At 29.5% G+C, this 20384-nt stretch overlaps 3 protein-coding genes across 12 annotated transcripts; 1 reads left to right on the top strand and 2 right to left on the bottom strand.

Moving 5' to 3' along the window:
- Positions 1 to 148: 148 nt before the first annotated feature.
- On the bottom strand, positions 149 to 2411 carry LOC107074548 (48 related 2). 2 transcript variants are annotated; one of them, XM_089175423.1, is made up of 5 exons: positions 1937 to 2411; positions 1620 to 1777; positions 1358 to 1469; positions 725 to 933; positions 149 to 540 (listed from the first exon to the last, which is right to left on the bottom strand). In XM_089175423.1, the coding sequence occupies exons 1-5, from the start codon at positions 2038 to 2040 to the stop codon at positions 434 to 436; spliced, it is 690 nt and encodes a 229-aa protein (XP_089031549.1). In that variant the 5' UTR covers positions 2041 to 2411; the 3' UTR covers positions 149 to 433. The 2 variants fall into 2 exon arrangements, with proteins under 2 accessions (XP_089031549.1, XP_015191555.2); XM_015336069.2 differs by having other exon boundaries at positions 152 to 540; positions 725 to 936.
- A 2405-nt stretch (positions 2412 to 4816) lies between these two features.
- Positions 4817 to 12197, bottom strand: LOC107074690 (kinesin-like protein KLP2). 8 transcript variants are annotated; one of them, XM_089175417.1, is made up of 16 exons: positions 11803 to 12196; positions 11571 to 11719; positions 11413 to 11506; positions 11150 to 11329; positions 10811 to 10996; positions 10502 to 10716; positions 10031 to 10384; positions 9838 to 9949; positions 9627 to 9756; positions 9445 to 9539; positions 9223 to 9353; positions 9021 to 9145; positions 8610 to 8725; positions 8491 to 8520; positions 5468 to 7312; positions 4817 to 5393 (listed from the first exon to the last, which is right to left on the bottom strand). In XM_089175417.1, exons 1-12 carry the CDS (start codon positions 11911 to 11913, stop codon positions 9055 to 9057), a joined length of 1848 nt encoding a protein of 615 aa, XP_089031543.1. In that variant the 5' UTR covers positions 11914 to 12196; the 3' UTR covers positions 4817 to 5393; positions 5468 to 7312; positions 8491 to 8520; positions 8610 to 8725; positions 9021 to 9054. The 8 variants fall into 8 exon arrangements, with proteins under 8 accessions (XP_089031543.1, XP_089031544.1, XP_089031542.1 ...); XM_089175418.1 differs by lacking the exon at positions 8491 to 8520; XM_089175416.1 differs by lacking the exons at positions 4817 to 5393; positions 5468 to 7312 and having other exon boundaries at positions 8210 to 8520.
- A 494-nt stretch (positions 12198 to 12691) lies between these two features.
- Positions 12692 to 20308, top strand: alpha-Cat (catenin alpha). 2 transcript variants are annotated; one of them, XM_015336327.2, is made up of 8 exons: positions 12692 to 12879; positions 13368 to 13705; positions 13789 to 14521; positions 14752 to 14778; positions 15667 to 15900; positions 15987 to 16589; positions 16660 to 17337; positions 17419 to 20308. In XM_015336327.2, exons 1-8 carry the CDS (start codon positions 12874 to 12876, stop codon positions 17581 to 17583), a joined length of 2784 nt encoding a protein of 927 aa, XP_015191813.1. In that variant the 5' UTR covers positions 12692 to 12873; the 3' UTR covers positions 17584 to 20308. The 2 variants fall into 2 exon arrangements, with proteins under 2 accessions (XP_015191813.1, XP_015191814.1); XM_015336328.2 differs by lacking the exon at positions 14752 to 14778 and having other exon boundaries at positions 12693 to 12879.
- Positions 20309 to 20384: the final 76 nt, after the last annotated feature.

The following is a 20384-nucleotide window of genomic DNA, read 5'->3' as shown; positions in this document are numbered from 1 at the left end:
ATTTTTAAATTCGATCTAAAGAATTTTACAATTAATTACCTATAAAAACAATTTCTTTGATTATATTAGTTTCTTTCTTTTTCTAAAAATAATCTTTTCATTCAAAGGAAATTAAAAAATGAATAACGCATTATTTTCTTTCACAGATATCAATTTTATTTCCCCCAAAAAATACTAAACTATATACTAGTTAATGCTCTTAAATGCATTACTGCCATACACACACATGTAATGTTATACATGACGAGGAGAGACGATGATATACAGTAACGTCGATCTTATTGCACGTAAATTATAAATTAAAATAGAATAAATGTCTTTGGCACTATCTCTCAGCTTAAGGATTTGAAAATAGTATTTACAAAGAAGAAAAGCAGGATCTCTCTGTGTTTCTCTCTCTTCTTGTTTTTTGTTAATTTTGTAGTTGCTTATTTTAATTCATATTGTCTGTAGTTAATGCGAGAGTTGTTAGGACTGAACGTCGATTAGGATTGACTCCTAAATTTTCCCAATTAATCCATGACAAACGTGCAGTCAGATCTGTAATTAAAATCATCTCGTTTCGTTATAGCGTTAAAGCGTTTCTATCAATTTTCAAAATTTGATAAAGTTTTTAATTTTTTCATTGTATTTGCTTATTTTATTTTATAATTTGATTTTAACTATAATTTATTAAATAAACACATGTTTCGCTGGTAATAATCAATAAATTCTGTTAACTTGCCGCTAGTATTCCATTCAGCACGTTCACCATTAATTTCACCCCTAAGGCACCTCTCAACATAAGTCAAAGGATCAAGTCTCGCTGCTAGGACTTCTCGAAGAAGAGCAATATAAGCTATTGCCAAACGAAGAGTATCAATTTTTGAGAGTCTCTTTTCGTACGGGAATGTTGGTACATGAACCCTAAGCTCGTCGAAAGCCGAGTTGATGCTGCTAAAAATCGCAATCACACTGACAATCTATTTCTTGTTAATAGGAGATATAGATATGTAACAGTTTTAAGTTTACGGTAAATACACTTACTATATGATTATAAAATACACATATTACACTTAATTAGCGGCGTCGTGAAAATGATCACTTACGAAGAAATTTTCGAAAATGTAATTAATGTTAAAAATTGATTAATAAGTAATTCAAAATTAATTTAATATGAAACCGAGAAAAACAGATAAAAATAGTCATTTTAATGCGATCTTTAATTGAATTCGAACTTTAAATTGTTCATACGACGATTTTCTATAAATGAAACTCTCTCAATGAACATATTCATTATTCTCATATCATGTAGAACATTTAATTTAATTTAGGTATTCGTAAAAAGTTAATCTAACTATAAAGAGTAATTTCTCACCTAAGCATACGTTTTCTTTCACGTATATTTGCGGCATGTCGTTGAATTCTGTACGGACTGCCATTTGGATAGTAACCTTCTTCAACTCCGTTCATATCAGTATCATTATGATCTATAAATAACAGTAAACAAAACAAAAATAATAAAATTATAGACAAAAATGAAGATAAAGAGAAATGAATATTAATTGTTATCGTTTTTTGTTAGAATCGTCAAAATCATAAGTATTAAATAAAAACTCAAATTAGGAATCCATTACTACCTGGTGTAGCAACTGGCATGTGATAGTGCAACGGTGAATGCGTGTGCGAGGAAGCATGTGCAACGTGTTGAGAGGATCTACTCGCGTAAACGCAAGAAGGTAATTCTGCTATATCCTCTTCACTGATGTCACTATTTGGACCGACGTAATATTGAGAACTGAAAAAGTAATCGCGTGATCATCATTATCATCGTTGTCTTTAAAATGAATAATAATTATTAACGCGTGTCTTAAAGGAACGTAAATTTGGCGAATAATAAAGAAAAAAAGATGAAAGAGATCAAGAGATTAAAAAGGAATCAAAAAGAAAAATGAACCTGCTGCAAGCGACGGTGGAATCGGCTGGTCTAGAAGCAGTACCGACACGATGGCGGATTCTTTGACCTCTGTCCTCGTAATCGTATCCCGGATGGCTCGTCATACTTTTTCTTACTTCTTTGATTAAATCTCACGAAAGCATTCGTTGTTCCAGTTTCCTTTTCTTGCAAATTCTTCGATCTTCACTTAAACGATCTTCACGTTCTAAAACGTCCTAGATGAATATTTTAATGAGTTTTTTGTTTTTACAAAGAAATAGTTTTTCTTCTTTATTGCACTTTAGGAATTGAGAAACTCGAGTTTCGTTGAGTAACACTTTAAATATTTTTAACCACTGTCAAATGTTTTTATTTATTAAATTATCAATCTTTAAAGATCAATTTAAAAAATCATTCAAAAGATCATTTTTAATAGATCACTCGCGAATTCATTCATTCTCAAAGATCGGATGCATTTGGACTATCGTCGGTGTCCCTAGGGAGACTGGTTTATATAAGAAATCCCCCTTTTGGGGGATGATCGATACCAACCCCTGGGCGTGGACTCCGTCCAATCAGATTCTCTCCTCTCCGAAGTGATTATCACAATCTTTTGCGATTGGTGAAGGCTTAATAGCGAACGTTTGTCTACCGAACGTATCTGCGGTTCATTGTTACTGCTGTCCAAATTTTATTTTAACTTATTTTTTCACCCTCTCTTTCTTTTACAGACACAAATACACATGCGATTCCCAGTTCCATGATAAAACCCAAGCAGAATGAGGCGAGAGTAAAGCTAGAGGATACGATTTATATGAGAAAAAAAAATGATATCATCGAGGAACTTTTTTTATTTCATCAAGGATGAACGAAAGAAATTTTGTAAAATCAAATTTAATTGTTTATTAATGCAAAATATTAGATACTTCTTACTGACATTTTTAATTTTTATTTATTCCATAAATCTGATAGATCAAAGTAATATAAATCGATCTAGATCTCTTCAACAATGTTACGATTTGTAAAATAGAAAAAGAAAATTCATCGGAACTAATGGACAGAAAAGGAATACAAGCAGGAACATCGATGTTGTTCCTGTTAAAGGGTACGAAAATTAGGCTTCCAAGTTATATGAATAGGCCAATATTCAAATGAGGTATGTTTAGCTGACGCACAATGGAGAGAACGACGACGTCGGTGAGTTGGTGCAATTATGCAAGGTGTTAATGCGACGACAATAGTGATTCGGTGGGATTGCGGGTAGTAGAGCTTGATAAAGTTTAGTCCATTCGATAAGTGAAAAAGGAGTATATATCTCTCTAGCAATGGAAGCTGGAATAAATCGAGTGGGAGAGAAGGCAGGACTAGTATTGTCGGGATAAGCGATCAATGCACGATATAATTGGGATTAGCCTTCGAGTGCATGAGAACTTTATCGTTCTTATATACCCTTCTGATTTAATTTTCTTCTTTCATATACTTCATTTACATATTTCGATATTATCATTTTGACAGGAGATTGATCTATGAATTATTATTAAATCGAGTAATTTTTAATTTATTTAATTCGACGATTTTTTTTCTTCCTTATCTCTTTTTCTTTTCTTTTAATAATCATTTAATTCGTAACACAATTATCAGAAAAAACAAATAGGAAATATATACGATATAGAAATGAAGAATCAAAAACAATAACAACAACGACAACCGATACTGTTGCTCTCGTATCATTGCCAGATGTAACTGAAGTATCCACTCGAGTATTCGTCTGTGAATACTCGAAGCGTGGCGTTTCGAGTATCGCCATGACAAATTTCGAACGAGTATTGTGTCCCCGCAAACGATTATTTATCTCAATTTGTCACGATTGAAGGGAAAACGTTGAGAGTTCGCAATCCAGCGTTACGCTATACCCGATACCTTTTTTATCTTTCGATACAACATCCCTAAACTCTGTCACTTACAAAAGTTGCAATTTTTTAAACGAGGTCATTTTGATATTATAAAAATTGATGTGACAAGGAAAAGACAAAGAGTGATAAAGTATAATCAACAAAAAAAATACAATTAGTAAAATTATACAAAATTTGAACTAACAGACAAATATATCTGTTATCAATATGTTAATTATTTATATTACTCATAGATTTAGCGAAAAATGAAAAAGATAGGAATTATTGGATTCCTGGATTTATCAGGAATAATACGGTGTGACAATTTGAGCAAACATTTAATTCGCGATTACAATATTTTGAAGGGGGCCAGAAGCAGGCAGACCCCTTGTCAGCAACAGTCCCAGCAAACGTATACTAGCATACAACCAGTATAGAAGCACGCGCGTATCTAAGGAGTGTATGCACACGCACAAGAAGAGAGGGTACCAGGATTCGAAGGACTCCCCTCCCTTATAATAGAGATTTCACGCCGCAGGCCCCACTTCGGTTCTCACAGTAGGGGTCTACCAAACCTTAACGTTAAACTATTGTCCTCTAAACCGCGAATAAGTTTCGACTATTTTCTAATACCACCGTGGACGAGACATTTCCATTTTCGTTTCATCGAACTAACGCGTGCCTCTAAGTATCTGTTTATAGTCCCGAGGGATCAATTTGTTTGCTAAATTATTTATTGCTCAAATATGCTTACGACGAAGTTACACACGGACGCGGAGGAGCATGTTTCTTTGATTTGCGGATAGATCGTGGTTGGGAAAAGCAAATTTACCAGCCGCAATGTATAATGATCCTGTTCATCGTTTATTGTTTGTTTTCGTTAGCTTTCATTCAAATATCTTCTTCATTATTAGATTCATTGGATATTCTGCTTGAAGAATACCCTATATTCTTCGTTATTCTTTCTGAAACTACGAAACAACAAAGATAACGAGTTCAATTATAATCAACACTTCATGTTAATTTTTCTATACTAGCAATAAAATACATTAAATTCATGCGCCATTTGAGTATTTCTAACATAAATTTTGAATAAAATTGATCTGATGACTCCATGAATAATGAGCATGTTAATTCTGCACGAATAGGGATTACTTTGTAAGAAAAAAAGAAACGATTGAAAAATTCGAATAAAATATGCAGAGTAATGCGGTTGACATGAAAGCAATCGCGTGCAACGACGCGATACTAAATTGCGGCCAATCGAAAAACCAAGAGATAGATAGAAAGAGAAAGAAAGAAAGAAAGCTACCGTTGGCTTTGTACACCCTCGTACTTTCTGGCACTTACGTGAACTAGCCGGCATCGTTGGTCACGTGGCAAAACGTGCCACAAGACCCTCTTTGTCGCGATCCTCGATCTCTCTTCTTTCTTCTCCAACGAATGGGTGGATCACTGCGATTCAACATCCAAAGACACGTGTACCAAATAGGCTTGCTACCCGAAAGCCTGTTTGCGAGGCAAAGACCACCGCTGAGCTCTCCTTTCTGACGTACATCGGTGCAAAAAGTGTTTCTTCTCTTTGTCTAATTCAATGTATAAAAAAGAAATAATAAATAGAATTCTATTAATTATCACATACAAAATTTTCTATACTTACATATTAGCTTAATCACACCTTAATCGTGGACTCGATGATATTTCTAATTATCTCATTATTAAACTCTAACATTCATAATTAAATATCAAATTATTTCTCTTTGCAATAATTATAATTAGAGTTTCATATAGTACTGTTATTATGATTATGTTGCTTATTATTTTATCAAACTGAAACAAAATTCTAACATACATAATTAAATATAAAATCATTTCAAATATCTTTCATAGGGGTATTTCTCAAAGTATATTCAAAATTTTGATATTAAAAATAAAATGTTAGTAGTTAATCGGGTATAGAAAAAAAAAGATAGAAAGAAAGAGAGTTATTGAATATATCGGACGTTAGTGTCGATTTCCGGGTTTACCAAAGCATCGACAGAACCATCCTTTGTCGGCAGATCGCAACCTGATTGGCAGTAGTAAAGGTATCGAGGACGGTATAAGTGTCGGCAAAAAAGGAGGAGAAACGTGTTACACATAGGCAAGAGCTTTCTGTCAAGGAAAATTGGCCTTACTGCATACATTCGTGCATATTATATATACTTATATATACATGCGTAGATGATGTACATCCCTCTTTAACCGAGAAACGATATAAACATACATGTCGGAATTAATGATAGAGCGTTTAGTTACGCGTCACTTGATTTTCCCAGGGCATTTCTTTTGTATCTAAATAATATAGGGGAAGCGCTGGTGGAAGAGGGGGAGGTCTTTGCAAAGTACATACACTCTTTCTCTATTTCTCTTCGCATGGTCTTCAATATGTCACTGTGGCTAATTTTAGGGGCCAACTACAAATCAGCAAGAAAATCAGGACTTCACAACTAATTTAACAACCCGCTAATCGTCATGCCGATCTTAGATAAGTATTACTCGTTTGATCCCCCTTCACACGATTACAATAATCATATATATATATACAGTTCCGTAAATTCCTATAATTTTGTACACATCAAAAGATAGATATCGTTCAAGAAAATATTACATGTGAGAATGTTTAGAATTGAAGACATCAAATGATACAAATATTAGAGATAGGCTTTAATAATACTTCAGTTTAATTTCAATGTTTAAAGAAAATCCTTATCATTAAAAATTGTTGTTGTGGTAGGAAAATGTTCAAAGATTTAAAAAAATTCGGATATAATGGTAACGTAATTCTATTAGATGAGAACAAGGAGAAGAACCTTTATATAAAGAACATTGAACGATTCAATAAGAACGGCTAGAACATTCTGTGTGCTAATACAATACAAAGTTGAATCAATCCTTTTGGTGTTACATAATTGTCGGTGATCAGTCGTTCGATAACGGTAACTGGGAATTTTCCAACGTTTCTGGCGTCATTACAGCGAGCTCTGTCCGAGGTGTAGCAATAAATTATAAAAGGTGATCGGTAATTAACAGTAACTGCAACTGAATAACGTTATGCGGCAGAGTGGTCGCTGATATGGAATACGCTCGAGGTGCCTGTAGTTGACTCTTTATGGTGGGGTGTGCTCGTGACATGAATTATTAGCCCTTAGGCTTTCTCTCTCTCTCTCTCTCTCTCTTTCTCTCTCTCTCTCTTTCTCTCTCTCTCTCTCCCTCTTTCTCTCATTCTCTCTTTTTTCTTTTCCCTCTTCCTCTCCCTCTCTCGTTACTGCCTCCGGGTTAGTGGGCGGCAGTAGAGAAGAGTTGGAGAGAGGTTCACATTGTAGGCGTGGCTTATGAAACTGCTTCTATGGGGGATACCAGGCGTGGCTCCAAGCTAAAGTCTTTACCACCAGCAAGGCAACCAAGAATACACCGTCAAGTCATTTCGCATGGACTCCGTACCACTTGCATAACTATTTATGTCCTGGGAACATATAAATGTCTTTTAAATCCATTTCTCGATAAAATGTCTTATTTTTTTTACATAAATGCATCATTTACTTGTAAATATAAACAAAGTGTTCGTTTACTTAAAATAAAATAAAAATAAATTATTCGTTTAAATCTGTTCTTGAAGATAATATAAAGAGATAGTGAATATTTTAATTGAAATATTCTCAGATTTTACATATCTTATTTATTCAAAAAAAATACAAAGATATCTTTCGAAAATTCTTCTCTCTCTTTCTCTTTCCTTCTTTAACTTTTTTATAATACTTGGCCTTATTCACAAGTTAATAAGCAAAAGATAATGTAGTAACTTTACTTTGATATCTTCCTTTATGATAAAATACCATGGTCGAGTAAAAAGAGTGCAAGTTTTCTCTCTCTCTCTCTTTTTCTAGAGAAAGAAAGGGAATAAACGCGAGAGAGGGTCGAAGCATAAGCGCCATCGCAATCCTACCAAAGCACCGCACTCGCGTTTGTACAGTGGTAATGGGCTGTCAGAAACAGACGCTGGCTGCTCGTGCCTTATATACCAACACCATTACTCTTCTCTCGGATACGGTCCTATCAGCTTGGTGTATAGATTCACCAACCTCACAGTTTATATTCTCTTCTCCCTCCTTAGCTTCCTCCTCCTGTTTCTTCGCTTGTTCCTTCTTTCCTTCACAATCTCTTCCTTCTCTTTTCCAAGTTCTCTTTCTTTCTCTTCATCCAAAACCATCCACGACAACCCTCTTAGGTTGATTATTATCCTTAATCTCGATGGAAAACCTTCTTTTTATACAGGATAACTGATAGAAAATGTCAACAAATTCTATACAATTTTTAATTATTAAAAACTGATACTAATAATCAAAGCATGGTATATACAGAGTATTCTATATACTTTCGTTATATATTCGAAATCTGATAATAATATTGAAATATAAAATTACATAGTTCAAATGACGAATTACAATAAAAGAATAATATTTGTTTTTCAAATTCAAATTGTTGCTATACTCCAAAACAACGAAGATATATGGAATGTCAATATAATAAATAAGACATTCTATATATTACACTAGTCTTTCTGTGATTTTGAATTAGCCAAAAGTAAGGAAAGAGAGAAAGAGAAAGGATGAACTTTAGTTTTATTCTTTCTTCTTTGCTTACTTTAACTTCATTTGACGATTGTCCATATTTCTGAAATTTTAGGAAAGAGGAAAAGGAAATTTTATATATATATATACCAAAACCTCTTTGCGTTTCTCTCGTCTCCAATACGTACTCACCATTCACCTCCCCAACGTAGCTTCCTCCTAGAGAGTAATCAATACTCTGAACCTTCTGCATTGGACAGGTAGGGTGCTGATCTAGATTTCGACGCGTTGACGGAACTCCGTTGGAACTTTAAATGGAAAAGAATTTATTATGACACTAAAGTGAATTTCCTTTTGCGAATTACCCCCCCCCCCCAGCAAAAAAGCAATCTTTATTTTCAAGGAGATTGAAATAATGAAGAATAATTTATATTTTAGTATATAAACAATGCTGTATCAAGATAAAAACTTGTGTATAATTTTATATTCTTAAAGTATGATTAATTTACTCATCATTTAGATATACATTTGAAAAATCTTTTTATTCCAAGTTTTATAAACATCTTACTAATCTCTATTTTATCTAAATTGTTATAAACTTACATTATATTATTCGTATCATCTATTATCCGTTAAATTATCTTATTAAATTACTTAGTATAATTGAATGTTGTTCATTTACAGAACATTTTTCGAGAGATCGTTGATATTTTCGGTTGATGTTTGGTCTAAATTAAAAAAAAAGGTGGACTATTTAAAAAATCTTAATCCTAAAGGTATTGATTAGTATTAAAAAATTATTCACATTTTTACCTCGATGCTACGTATCATCATATTTTGTAATTGATAGAATTTAACTTTCAAATCTTCCACAGCTTTCTCTCCTTCGTCAGTACAAACCGAAAGTTTATTATTATCTTTAAATTGTTTATGAACCTTTAAATAACATTAAAAGATTCGCCATTTTATTAATATAATATAAAATGTTTATATATATATATATATATTTAATTATTAAATCACGTACTTCCGTTGCGTCGAAGTTTAGCGAATTTTGTTCGTGTTTATATATTTTTATCATTTTTTCAAATGCTTCTTTGTTAAAATTTCCTAATGTGATACCTATCAAAGAATTTATATCATTATCAATCCAATTTCAACTTAAGAGAAAATAAGTATTTTATATTGTTTTTCATTTTTTATATTCACCTGTTTTTTTTAATACACCCACTTGCTCTGTTTTCGAATTTTTAATAATATCCTTACTTGTTTGAGAAATAGTTGATCTAACATTTAGAGTTTCATTTTCAATCGAATTATTCTTGAGTGATAAAATGGTCTATTAACGAATTATATCATTTATTTCTATAAATTACAATCGAAGAAATGTAGTATCTATAAAATTCTATTCACAAAATACCTTATTGTTGGCTTCCGATAAATTTATTGAAAAAGTTATTTCATTTATATTTTTCAAAGCGTTTTCGTAAGTTTCAATTAACGTATCAACTTCGGCCTGTTTCAAAGTCAATCTGTATTATAAAATAAAAATATTAAATATTAAATAATATAACATAACATAATTTTTTTAGGCGAAAATAACATATACTAACTTCTGATATAAATTTTTAATAATTGTTAATAAAATTTCCATCTGCGAAACGCTGTATAACGTCATATCGGATAATGTACCATTTAAAAAGTGCATTACGTCACGATGCATTTGTTCGTATCTTAATTTCGATATATTTATTGTTGATTCTTGATTTGAAAACATTTCATTTAATTCCAATTCTCGTTTTAACATTTCGATTTCTTTCTTGAGTTCCGATATGATTGTTTCAGTGTGTGGTCTAACATTATATTTCATTTTAACCGGACGTAATTTCGAAACTGTAGAAGCAAATCGTAAAGTGGTCAATGTCGAATCTAAATCTTCTTTTGTAATGCATACGTGTGCGATAAATCTAAAAAAATAATAATTACGAATGGAATATTATGAAGTATAAAAAACTTAAATATTTTTTAAGAAAATTAAAAAAATTTTTTGTAAAAAAGAAAATAAATGACAATGTCGTTATTACCGAAGCATCGACGTTACAGAAAGAGCTTGACCCAAAAACTTGAAAAGATTATTAGAACGTAATATACACTTAGTAGATATTTCAAAGCCTCTCAAATATAAGAAAAATGTTTCAACTTGAGTTTGACCTAAATTCGCTGCACCTACGTCTGCTGGTGATTTCATGCAATTTCGTTTTCCTACAGTTCCTGTACCTGCCATTTCTACAATATGTATCTATCATAACGTAAAATGGATCTATTTAAAAATTATTAAAATCCAAGAAAAATTATGAATCCTAGAAATATAAAAAAAAATTGTTTTTATCTACTTTGGCTTTCGCCACAACGGCCCACGAGGTAATTAAACTCGTATTCGAAACATGAAGAGTTATTACTGCAGTTCCTAAATGGGAAGCTGGATAGAAAGAACCCGTAACTATAGATCTTCTAGTCTCTCCTTCAAAAAGTTTCTTCAATGCTGTCTCTTGATTGTTCACATTTATTATTGTTACATTCTACAATAATGTACTTATTTAAGAGTTAACTAATTAAAATTAAATATTTATACTATTAACATATACAATATTTAATAGTAGACAATAATAAAATTAATATTGACAAAGAAACCAAAATGCTAAAGGATTAAAACAAATGTTTCATTTAAGTACCTTAAATGCATCAGTATCATTTACTTTAATTTTGTTTTCTGTTTTAGCTAGTAAAAGATCTTTTACTTCTTTACCACGTAATTCAACAAAACTTAAACGATATTGTATCTTATTAACTTTCCTTCGCTTTGCTTTTTCTGTAAACATATCAGACAGAAGCCGCATAACCAATCCTCTGTGCTGAGAAAATGAATTTTACTACATTTATTGTTCATATTCAATACGATATTTAATGTTAACATATCAATTTATAAGAATCGTACTTCCCAGTTATTTCTTAAACCGCCAATTGTAAAACTTTTTCCTGAACCAATTTGACCGTAACTATATATTATACAGTTTACGCCATCTAAAACCCTTAAATTATATTACTTTAAATGTTGATTAATTTACTATTGCATTTTAAGCATGTACTTAGTACTTTTCTATAAGATTTGTTGTTGTTGCTTTATAAACTTCTTCTTGAGATGCGTTATAAAAAATTCCATCTGTTTGAAAACACCAATAAATGTGATTCTTGTTAGCGGATCTCCTTGTATGCAAATCTTGTAAACATCTTATGCATATTTTCTAAGTATAATTAAATATATTGAAAAATTGACTAGTGAACAGAGATAGCAAAATAAATATTTACTAAAAATCTAATCAACTACCTTATGTTCAGTATCAATTTGTGCACATGATTTGCATTGTTTATCAAGTGGTAAAATTCTCACAAAGACCTTTATATTTTTTTCATTTGATTCTAGTTCATCATCTGTCATACTCAAATGAGAAATTAGTTTATTTAAGTTTATTTGATTTTACTTAGTTACAGGTGTTTCTATTGTATTTAATTAATATTTTATTTTTTCTATTGTAGGTATGTGAAATCTTGGGAGATAAAAAGTTTCTTATTAAGTGTGTTCATATTGTAAATTCTCAATTTTTTCCCATTTTTTTTTTCTAAATATTATAATTCATCAATATGTATGTGAGGTTATTTCAATTTTTTGACTTTGTACGCGTTCAGAATAAGCAGCAATAGTACCAACATCCGCATATTACTCGTTCGTTTCCATTGCATGGATATATCCTAAAGCTCTCATTTCAAAAGTGAATTCGACCAAGCCTAAATTTTATATTACCAATAACAAATTACATTTAATGTAGATAAAAAATGAACATATTAAAAAATAAATTCATACAAATTCTTTATATCAAATCTTGTTTTAATCGTTTGATTAGGTGCATTCAGTTAATATTAGAAATCATAAAAGTTGATCTGTTATTGAATATTATGTCACAATCTATATATATATATATATATATTATATAAAATTTAGTATCACGATGATTTTATTTATAAATAAAATATAAATAAATAATATATCACATTTATTTCATGAACTTTTATTATATATATGAATTATTTAATTATAGGTGTAACCACATTGCAACATTAGTTTATTACCACGCATGCGCGCGAATAAAACCAATGCATTGTCGCTATCCAATCAGAACGTTCCTTTCGGGCGTAGACCGGCTCCTTCAGTTATGGGGAACTTTTTAACTCCGCCGGAAGTAATGACGTCATAAGAGAAAATTAGATGACAAACGAATGATGCATTTATCTGTACTGTGCGTTCTTCCAATATTTGATGTTGTTGATTCAGTGATAAATAATTTAAGTGAAAACATTATTTAATTAACTATTCTCTGAGTCGTACATAACTGCTTTTTTCATGAAGGTAAGGATATCTTCCATTATATATTCGTCGTATTAATAATCAACTTTACAAAGGCTCAGCTTTAGTTCCTTTTTTTTATAGTGAAAGTAATCTAATGTATATACAGTGTATCTCTCTATCTAATGTATTTTATATTATCACTTATTCCACGCTATAAAATGGTTTTTTCATACGTTATTTAAATTAAATATTATAATTAAAATTATAAATGAACAAAATCGAATAAAATCGAATATTTCGTAGGTACGACTATATAAATAGTAAAAATGTTAGAAATAAATTAAATTATAGTTTAAAAGCTTTAAATTATCTTTACGCTAGATTATTTTTTTAATATCAGACATTATAGATATCTGTGTTGTCTGATTCAATTTTTACTATTAATTTATTTTTTTGTCGTAAAGAAAAGAAAAAATACTAAAATTTAATTTGAAAATATGAATTTTTGAAAACTAAGATGTATAAATATTATTTTTTTATTATTATAGGATAATATTGCAAACGTAACAATGTCTGATCATTTTGGACCAATAACTTTAAAATGGGATCCCAAAAATTTGGAAATACGCACTATGTCTGTAGAAAAAACTTTGGAACCATTAGTGTTGCAAGTAACTACGTTAGTTAATACAAAAGGACCCAGTAAGAAAAAGAAAGGAAAATCTAAAAGAGCTAGTGCTTTGGTTGGAACGGTTGAAAAAGCAACTGCTAATTTTATCGAGAAAGGAGAACAAATTGCCTATGAAAATCCAGATATTACTGCAGAAATGTTAAGTGCAGTAGAAGAAGTTAGGAAAACAGGTGCTGCAATGAGTATTGCTGCTAGGTATGATTAATTATTTTATTTATTTGTTCTTTTATTTTGTTATATTAACAAAACATATTTATCATTTAATAATTATTTTATAGAGAATTCTCAGAGGATCCTTGTTCCTCTCTCAAACGTGGTAATATGGTTCGTGCAGCTAGAAACCTTTTATCTGCGGTTACACGTTTATTAATCCTAGCAGATATGGTGGATGTACATCTTTTATTAAAATCATTGCACGTAGTTGAAGATGATTTAAAAAAATTAAAAAATGCTTCATCGCAAGGTGAATTATTGGAAAACATTAGACAATTTGGAAGAAATGCATCTGAACTTATGAATCAAGCAGCCAAACGTCAACAAGAACTTAAAGATCCACAGTTGAGAGATGATTTAGCAGCGGCTAGGGCTGTTCTTAAAAAACATTCTACCATGCTTTTAACTGCTTCCAAGGTTTATGTACGACATCCAGAATTAGCTGCAGCTAAAGCCAATCGTGATTATGTGTTAAAACAAGTTTGCGAAGCTGTGAATACTATTAATGATGTTGCACAAGGAAAGACTCCAACTGATAGTCAACATCCTTATGATGGACCAGGAGAATTGGCAGCTGCATTAGATGATTTTGATGAAAGAATGGTCATGTCTCCACTTGCCTATAATGAAGTTCGTACAAGACCGAGTCTTGAAGAAAGATTAGAAAGTATCATTAGTGGTGCAGCACTAATGGCTGATTCTTCATGTACTCGAGATGAGCGTAGAGAACGTATTGTTGCCGAATGTAATGCAGTTAGACAAGCACTTCAAGATTTACTAAGCGAATATATGAACAACGTAAGTAAATTGTTTTATTTATACATTCTTCTTAACAAAAATCATTATTATTTTCATTACTATTATTATTATTATTATTATTATTATTATTATTATGTTTTTTATAATATTTCTATACAGTCTTATATGTTATGTTAATGAAATTGTCAATTTTATACTTCTTTATTGCATTTATTTATATAATTCATGTTACATTCATTTTATTGATTTATTTCTATTGGTGGTGGCAGTTACAGCTCGCACGGGGTGGGAAACGGGTAAATATACAAAAACATAGTTACGAATATCTTGCACTTTTGTTGCATATCATCTGTAATATACACTATTACATTGGTTTTTGATACTTTTATACTTGTTTTTATACAATACTAGCATCATGCATTATTTGTGCATTTTGTTTGTCTAACAATCACTAAATAATATTTTAATAACCGCGTAATTATACATATTTTTTTCTTTTTTTTTTTGCACTATTTTATATATTAAAAATAAATAACTTTTTAGTCATAGCGGGCTATCCGTTACGTATGATACAATATGTAATTATTAATTTACAAATTAATAATTGTAAGTATATAGAGAATCGTAGCTCACAAGTACTGTAGTTTGTCTTCCATTTTTGTAAATTTTAGAAATAATAATTTTTAACTGTATAAACAAATGTGAAATTATTAACATTTTTAAATAGGGAAAAGAAATAAGAGTGTATTTATTCTTTATATTATATTTATTTACTTCATTAATTATCATATTATTTATTTGAAAAAAAATGTATTATTTTATATTAATTTATTGTATAAAGTTACAAATATTAGTGGTAATTACGATCTCTTTTGTTACCATATATTATCAGTTTTACGTATTAATAGCTAACTATACTAATTATAATTTGTTACTTAACTTATATATTTAATAAAAATTATGTCTTTCTAATTAAAAATAACTTTAATTCTTCAATGTATAAGTGACTTAGAAAAAAACAAATAATATAAAATGGTTGTATGTATACTATTAAATTCTGTACATAGTCTTATTAAAAGGTTCACGTAAGCTGTATAGCACATAGTATTCATATATTTCTTAGAAAAATGATTTATTATGTACAAATTTTATATTTTTATTAATTATCATGAATATTCTGACAGATGGGTGTTAAAGAACAAACGGAAGGCCTAGAAAGAGCAATAGATCATATGTGCAGAAAAACACGTGATCTTCGCAGACAATTACGAAAAGCTGTTGTAGATCATGTTTCTGATAGTTTCTTAGAAACAAGCGTACCTTTATTGGTTCTTATTGAAGCTGCAAGAAATGGTAGAGACAAAGAAGTTGAAGAATATGCATTAGTATTTACTGAACATGCAAATAAATTAGTCGAAGTAATCATTTGAATTTTATAATTAATGAGATATTATAAATAGTAATATTTTCCAATTGTAATCGTATATATATATATTTTTTTTAGGTTGCTAATTTGGTATGCAGCATGTCAGGTAACGAAGATGGTGTCAAAATGGTACGATATGCTTCATCACAAATAGAAACTTTGTGTCCACAAGTTATAAATGCTGCTCGTGTTTTGGCTGCTCGTAGTCGATCAAAAGTAGCGCTCGATAATATGGAAGTGTTTCGTCTAGCATGGGAAAATCAAGTGAAAGTACTTACAGAAGCTGTTGATGATATAACAACTATCGATGATTTCTTGGCAGTATCTGAAAACCATATTCTCGAAGATGTAAATAAATGTGTATTGGCTTTACAAGAAGGGGATGCTGATACTTTAGATAGAACAGCAGGAGCAATCAGAGGACGTTCCGCTAGAGTTTGTAATGTTGTTCAAGCAGAAATGGACAACTATGAACCATGTATTTATACCAAGAGAGTCTTAGAAGCAGTGAAAGTTTTGAGAGAGCAAGTAATGCCTAAATTTGCACAAAGGGTTGAAGTTGCAGTAGACGCTTTAGGTAGTAATCCTGCAAAAGATGTGGATGAGAATGATTTTATAGATGCATCTAGATTAGTATATGATGGAGTTCGTGAAATCAGACGTGCTGTATTAATGAATAGAGTAAGAAGCCTTTTATTTTTTTCATTATTTGAATTTCAGATATTTTTGTTTAACATTTACTGTATTTTAGGCGGACGAAGATTTAGATCCAGAAGATGTAGAATTAGACGAACATTATACATTGGAAACTCGTAGCAAATCAAGCGCTCAAACTGGTGAACATGGAGTTGATGAATATCCAGAAATTAGTGGCATAACCACAGCACGTGAAGCTATGCGTAAAATGCCAGAAGAAGATAAACAAAAGATTCTACAGCAAGTAGAATATTTTAAGAGTGAAAAACTCAAGTTTGACAAAGAAGTTGCTAAATGGGATGATGCTGGAAACGACATTATAGTTCTTGCTAAACATATGTGCATGATTATGATGGAAATGACAGACTTTACTCGTGGTCGTGGTCCTTTGAAAACAACAATGGATGTTATTAATGCTGCTAAAAAGATATCAGAAGCTGGCACCAAATTAGATAAATTGACAAGACAAATAGCAGATCAATGCCCCGAAAGTTCCACTAAAAAGGATCTAATAGCATATTTACATCGTATAGCTCTTTATTGTCATCAAATGAATATTACAAGTAAAGTTAAGGCTGATGTACAAAATATCAGTGGTGAATTAATCGTATCTGGACTTGACAGCGCAACTTCACTTATCCAAGCTGCTAAAAATTTGATGAATGCAGTTGTGCTTACTGTTAAGGCTTCTTATGTGGCATCAACGAAATATCCACGACAATCTACTGTTACAGTAAGTTCTTTAACTTGAAAATATTAGAACTTTTTTTACATTAACATTTATATTATTAACACTTGTAATATTCTCTAACAGTCTCCCATAGTAGTATGGAAAATGAAAGCACCGGAAAAGAAGCCACTCGTTCGCCCTGAAAGACCAGAAGAAGTGAGAGCAAAAGTACGTAAAGGTTCACAGAAAAAGGTGCAAAATCCAATACATGCTCTTTCAGAATTTCAAAGTCCTACAGAAAGCGTTTAAGTTCTCCAATTAAAGTAACTAAATAAACAAAAATATGTAGAACTTTATAAATAGCATCACCTTTACAAAATATGAACGTAAGATATTTTATTTTCTTTATAAGTACTAAATGATTCAACAATATACATCATCATTAATGAACATATATATAACGATATAATAAAAATATAGTTATCTAATTTATTTGGTACAAAATGGCCGATTAATATGAATTTATACGTGTGTAATAAAAATAAACGATACTCTTATTAAACTTATTTACACTTTTAAGAATCTATTTTTTGATGTGTAATTTAAATCAATTGGATTATTTAATAATAAAATATCTTGCGTTATTTTATATCAACTAAAAATTTTTTTTAGTTATTAAATTGTTACGAAAGAAAACTACAAGATCGAATAATGTTAAAGAGAACCTAACTAGATATAAAAAATGATTTTTAAAATACATCAGCAAGTATATATATAAATATATATGTATAAAACTTAGGTTTCTCTATTGCATGAAAGTTACAGAAACAAATTTAACAAGATTCAGTGTTTAGTTGATATCGTAGATGCAGGAAATGAATTTATCTTGTCAAATAGAATACCAATTATTCATTATACTGACAATGTTTATACAGAATAGCCTGATGCTTGATAAATCAGTAAGCATTATTTACAACTACATTTTAGCAGTTGTATAAACAATTGATATGGTAAGTTATTTAATAATTCGTACGATCATATCATCGATGGTATGTATCTTTTAACTTTTGAGGATAAATTTTTTGCAAGTATATATCTGGTAAAAAATCATTTTTAACATATATTCGAAGTGTATTTACAACTGCATGAGAAGTATATATATATCATATTATATGACTATCATGAGCATAACATATAATATGACATTATATATACATATATATAAATGTCATATTATGTGACTATTATGAGCATAACATATAATATGACATTATATGTATGTATATGTATATATATATATTATTTTATGTTCGAAATGTAACGTTTCCATAGGCAAGATTTATAAGAATACAAACTATTTCTTCTCAAAATTTTTATACTTAAAATATAGTTTATTAATCTCTGTCATTTTGGCAAAATAAAACGAATTCGTTAAATAGATGATGAGATGGATAAAAATAATAATAAGACTTGAAGAAAACTTACAATTTTTTCTGTTGAGATAGAATATTTTTGACTCGACGCAATTTGTATTTCATTTCAATTATTGAATCTTCTATTTCCTTATAATAATATTATTTATGAATATTAGATTTACAGGTGTTAGATGAATTGTTTATGATATATGTAAAGAATGATTATCTAAAATATAATTTATACGTTTGTTATTATTTTATATTAATAACACCTTAATTACAGAAATAGAAATGACTGACAAGGAATTATTTCTTGTGCCTTAATGGCATACTTTAATCTTCGGTATGCTTGATTTTACAAGGTATATTTTAATAAAACTTTTTATTATATATACATATTAGTTTTTAATAGATAAGTAATATGCCTACTATATATTAAACCTATCATGTACTTGTTGACATATTACATTATTTTGATGAATACTTTACAATCTTTTAATATTTTATCGATATATATCTATTGCTTTTGACATTCCTGTATTTGAGTATAAAAATCCGTTTTGAGTATAAAAATATATTTCTATATAAAACATATAGAAAAATTACTTAAAACGGTCATTGAATTACTATAAAAATGATAATGCCTAGAAAAGAAAACAATCAGTTGTTTAACTAATAAATTAACTTTATTTTTTTATGTTGTTTACAATACGACATTAATTAAAATTCAGTATTGAATTGAAATAAAGAGACTGTCAACAAAGTATTTCAAGCAAAAGATATATGTGTATATAAATAAATATTATTATATACTTATGAGTGAATATTATTTAAAATTTTTATACTATAAACGCGAAATAAAAATTAATAAAAAGATGATACAAATCTTTAATTGATTTATGTAAGTAATGTATTTACAATAAGAAACATAAAAACATAATCTGAATATCATAAAAAAAAACTATATTGATGTTATAATAGCATACAGAACAAATATCGAAATTACTTTTAATTAATCTATTATTTTCAATTATATTTTAACGGTAATCAATGCAGTTAATGATCTGCAATTATATAAACTTGAACTCATATCAATACACGTAATTAATTCGTAAGCATAATTTAATTAAAACTTAAGCTTGCTGAAAATTTTAATACATTCATAGAACACATTTATGTATTAATCATTATTTTAAAAACATTCTTACAGAAATGATAGAAATATTGAAATTAAATTATAAGTTAGGACAAATTTTAATTGATAATGTAAATATATGTTTATTTTTTCATTTAATAATGCAATTTTTTTTTTTAATTCTTTTTAAAATTTACATAAGACTTATTCGTAATTAATTTATTCGTTTAAGCATGTACCAATTAATATTTGATGTTGACATATATAATTTAAAGTATCTAAAAAAATTAATAATAATAATAATATAACAAAAAAATAATTAAGTGCATTGATTATGCAGTGAATATGCCAAAAATACACAATGGAAAAAATTTTTTACTATTGTAAACAACAATAATTAATATATGTAAAAATTACACATAAAGGAAAATGTAATACCAATATACTGCCAAATATAAGAGAGGTGATGCTTTTTAGATACTAATATTATTAGTTCTTATTTAATATATTTTTCTTTTAACCCAATGCAATGTGTATATATTCATTTAATTATTATTTTT

The sequence above is a fragment of the Polistes dominula genome, unplaced genomic scaffold (genome assembly GCF_049000335.1).
Source record: "Polistes dominula isolate Pdom_NZ unplaced genomic scaffold, Pdom_raw_medaka contig_82, whole genome shotgun sequence".
NCBI lineage: Eukaryota > Metazoa > Arthropoda > Insecta > Hymenoptera > Vespidae > Polistes > Polistes dominula.
This window is presented reverse-complemented; position numbering and strand designations above follow the sequence as displayed.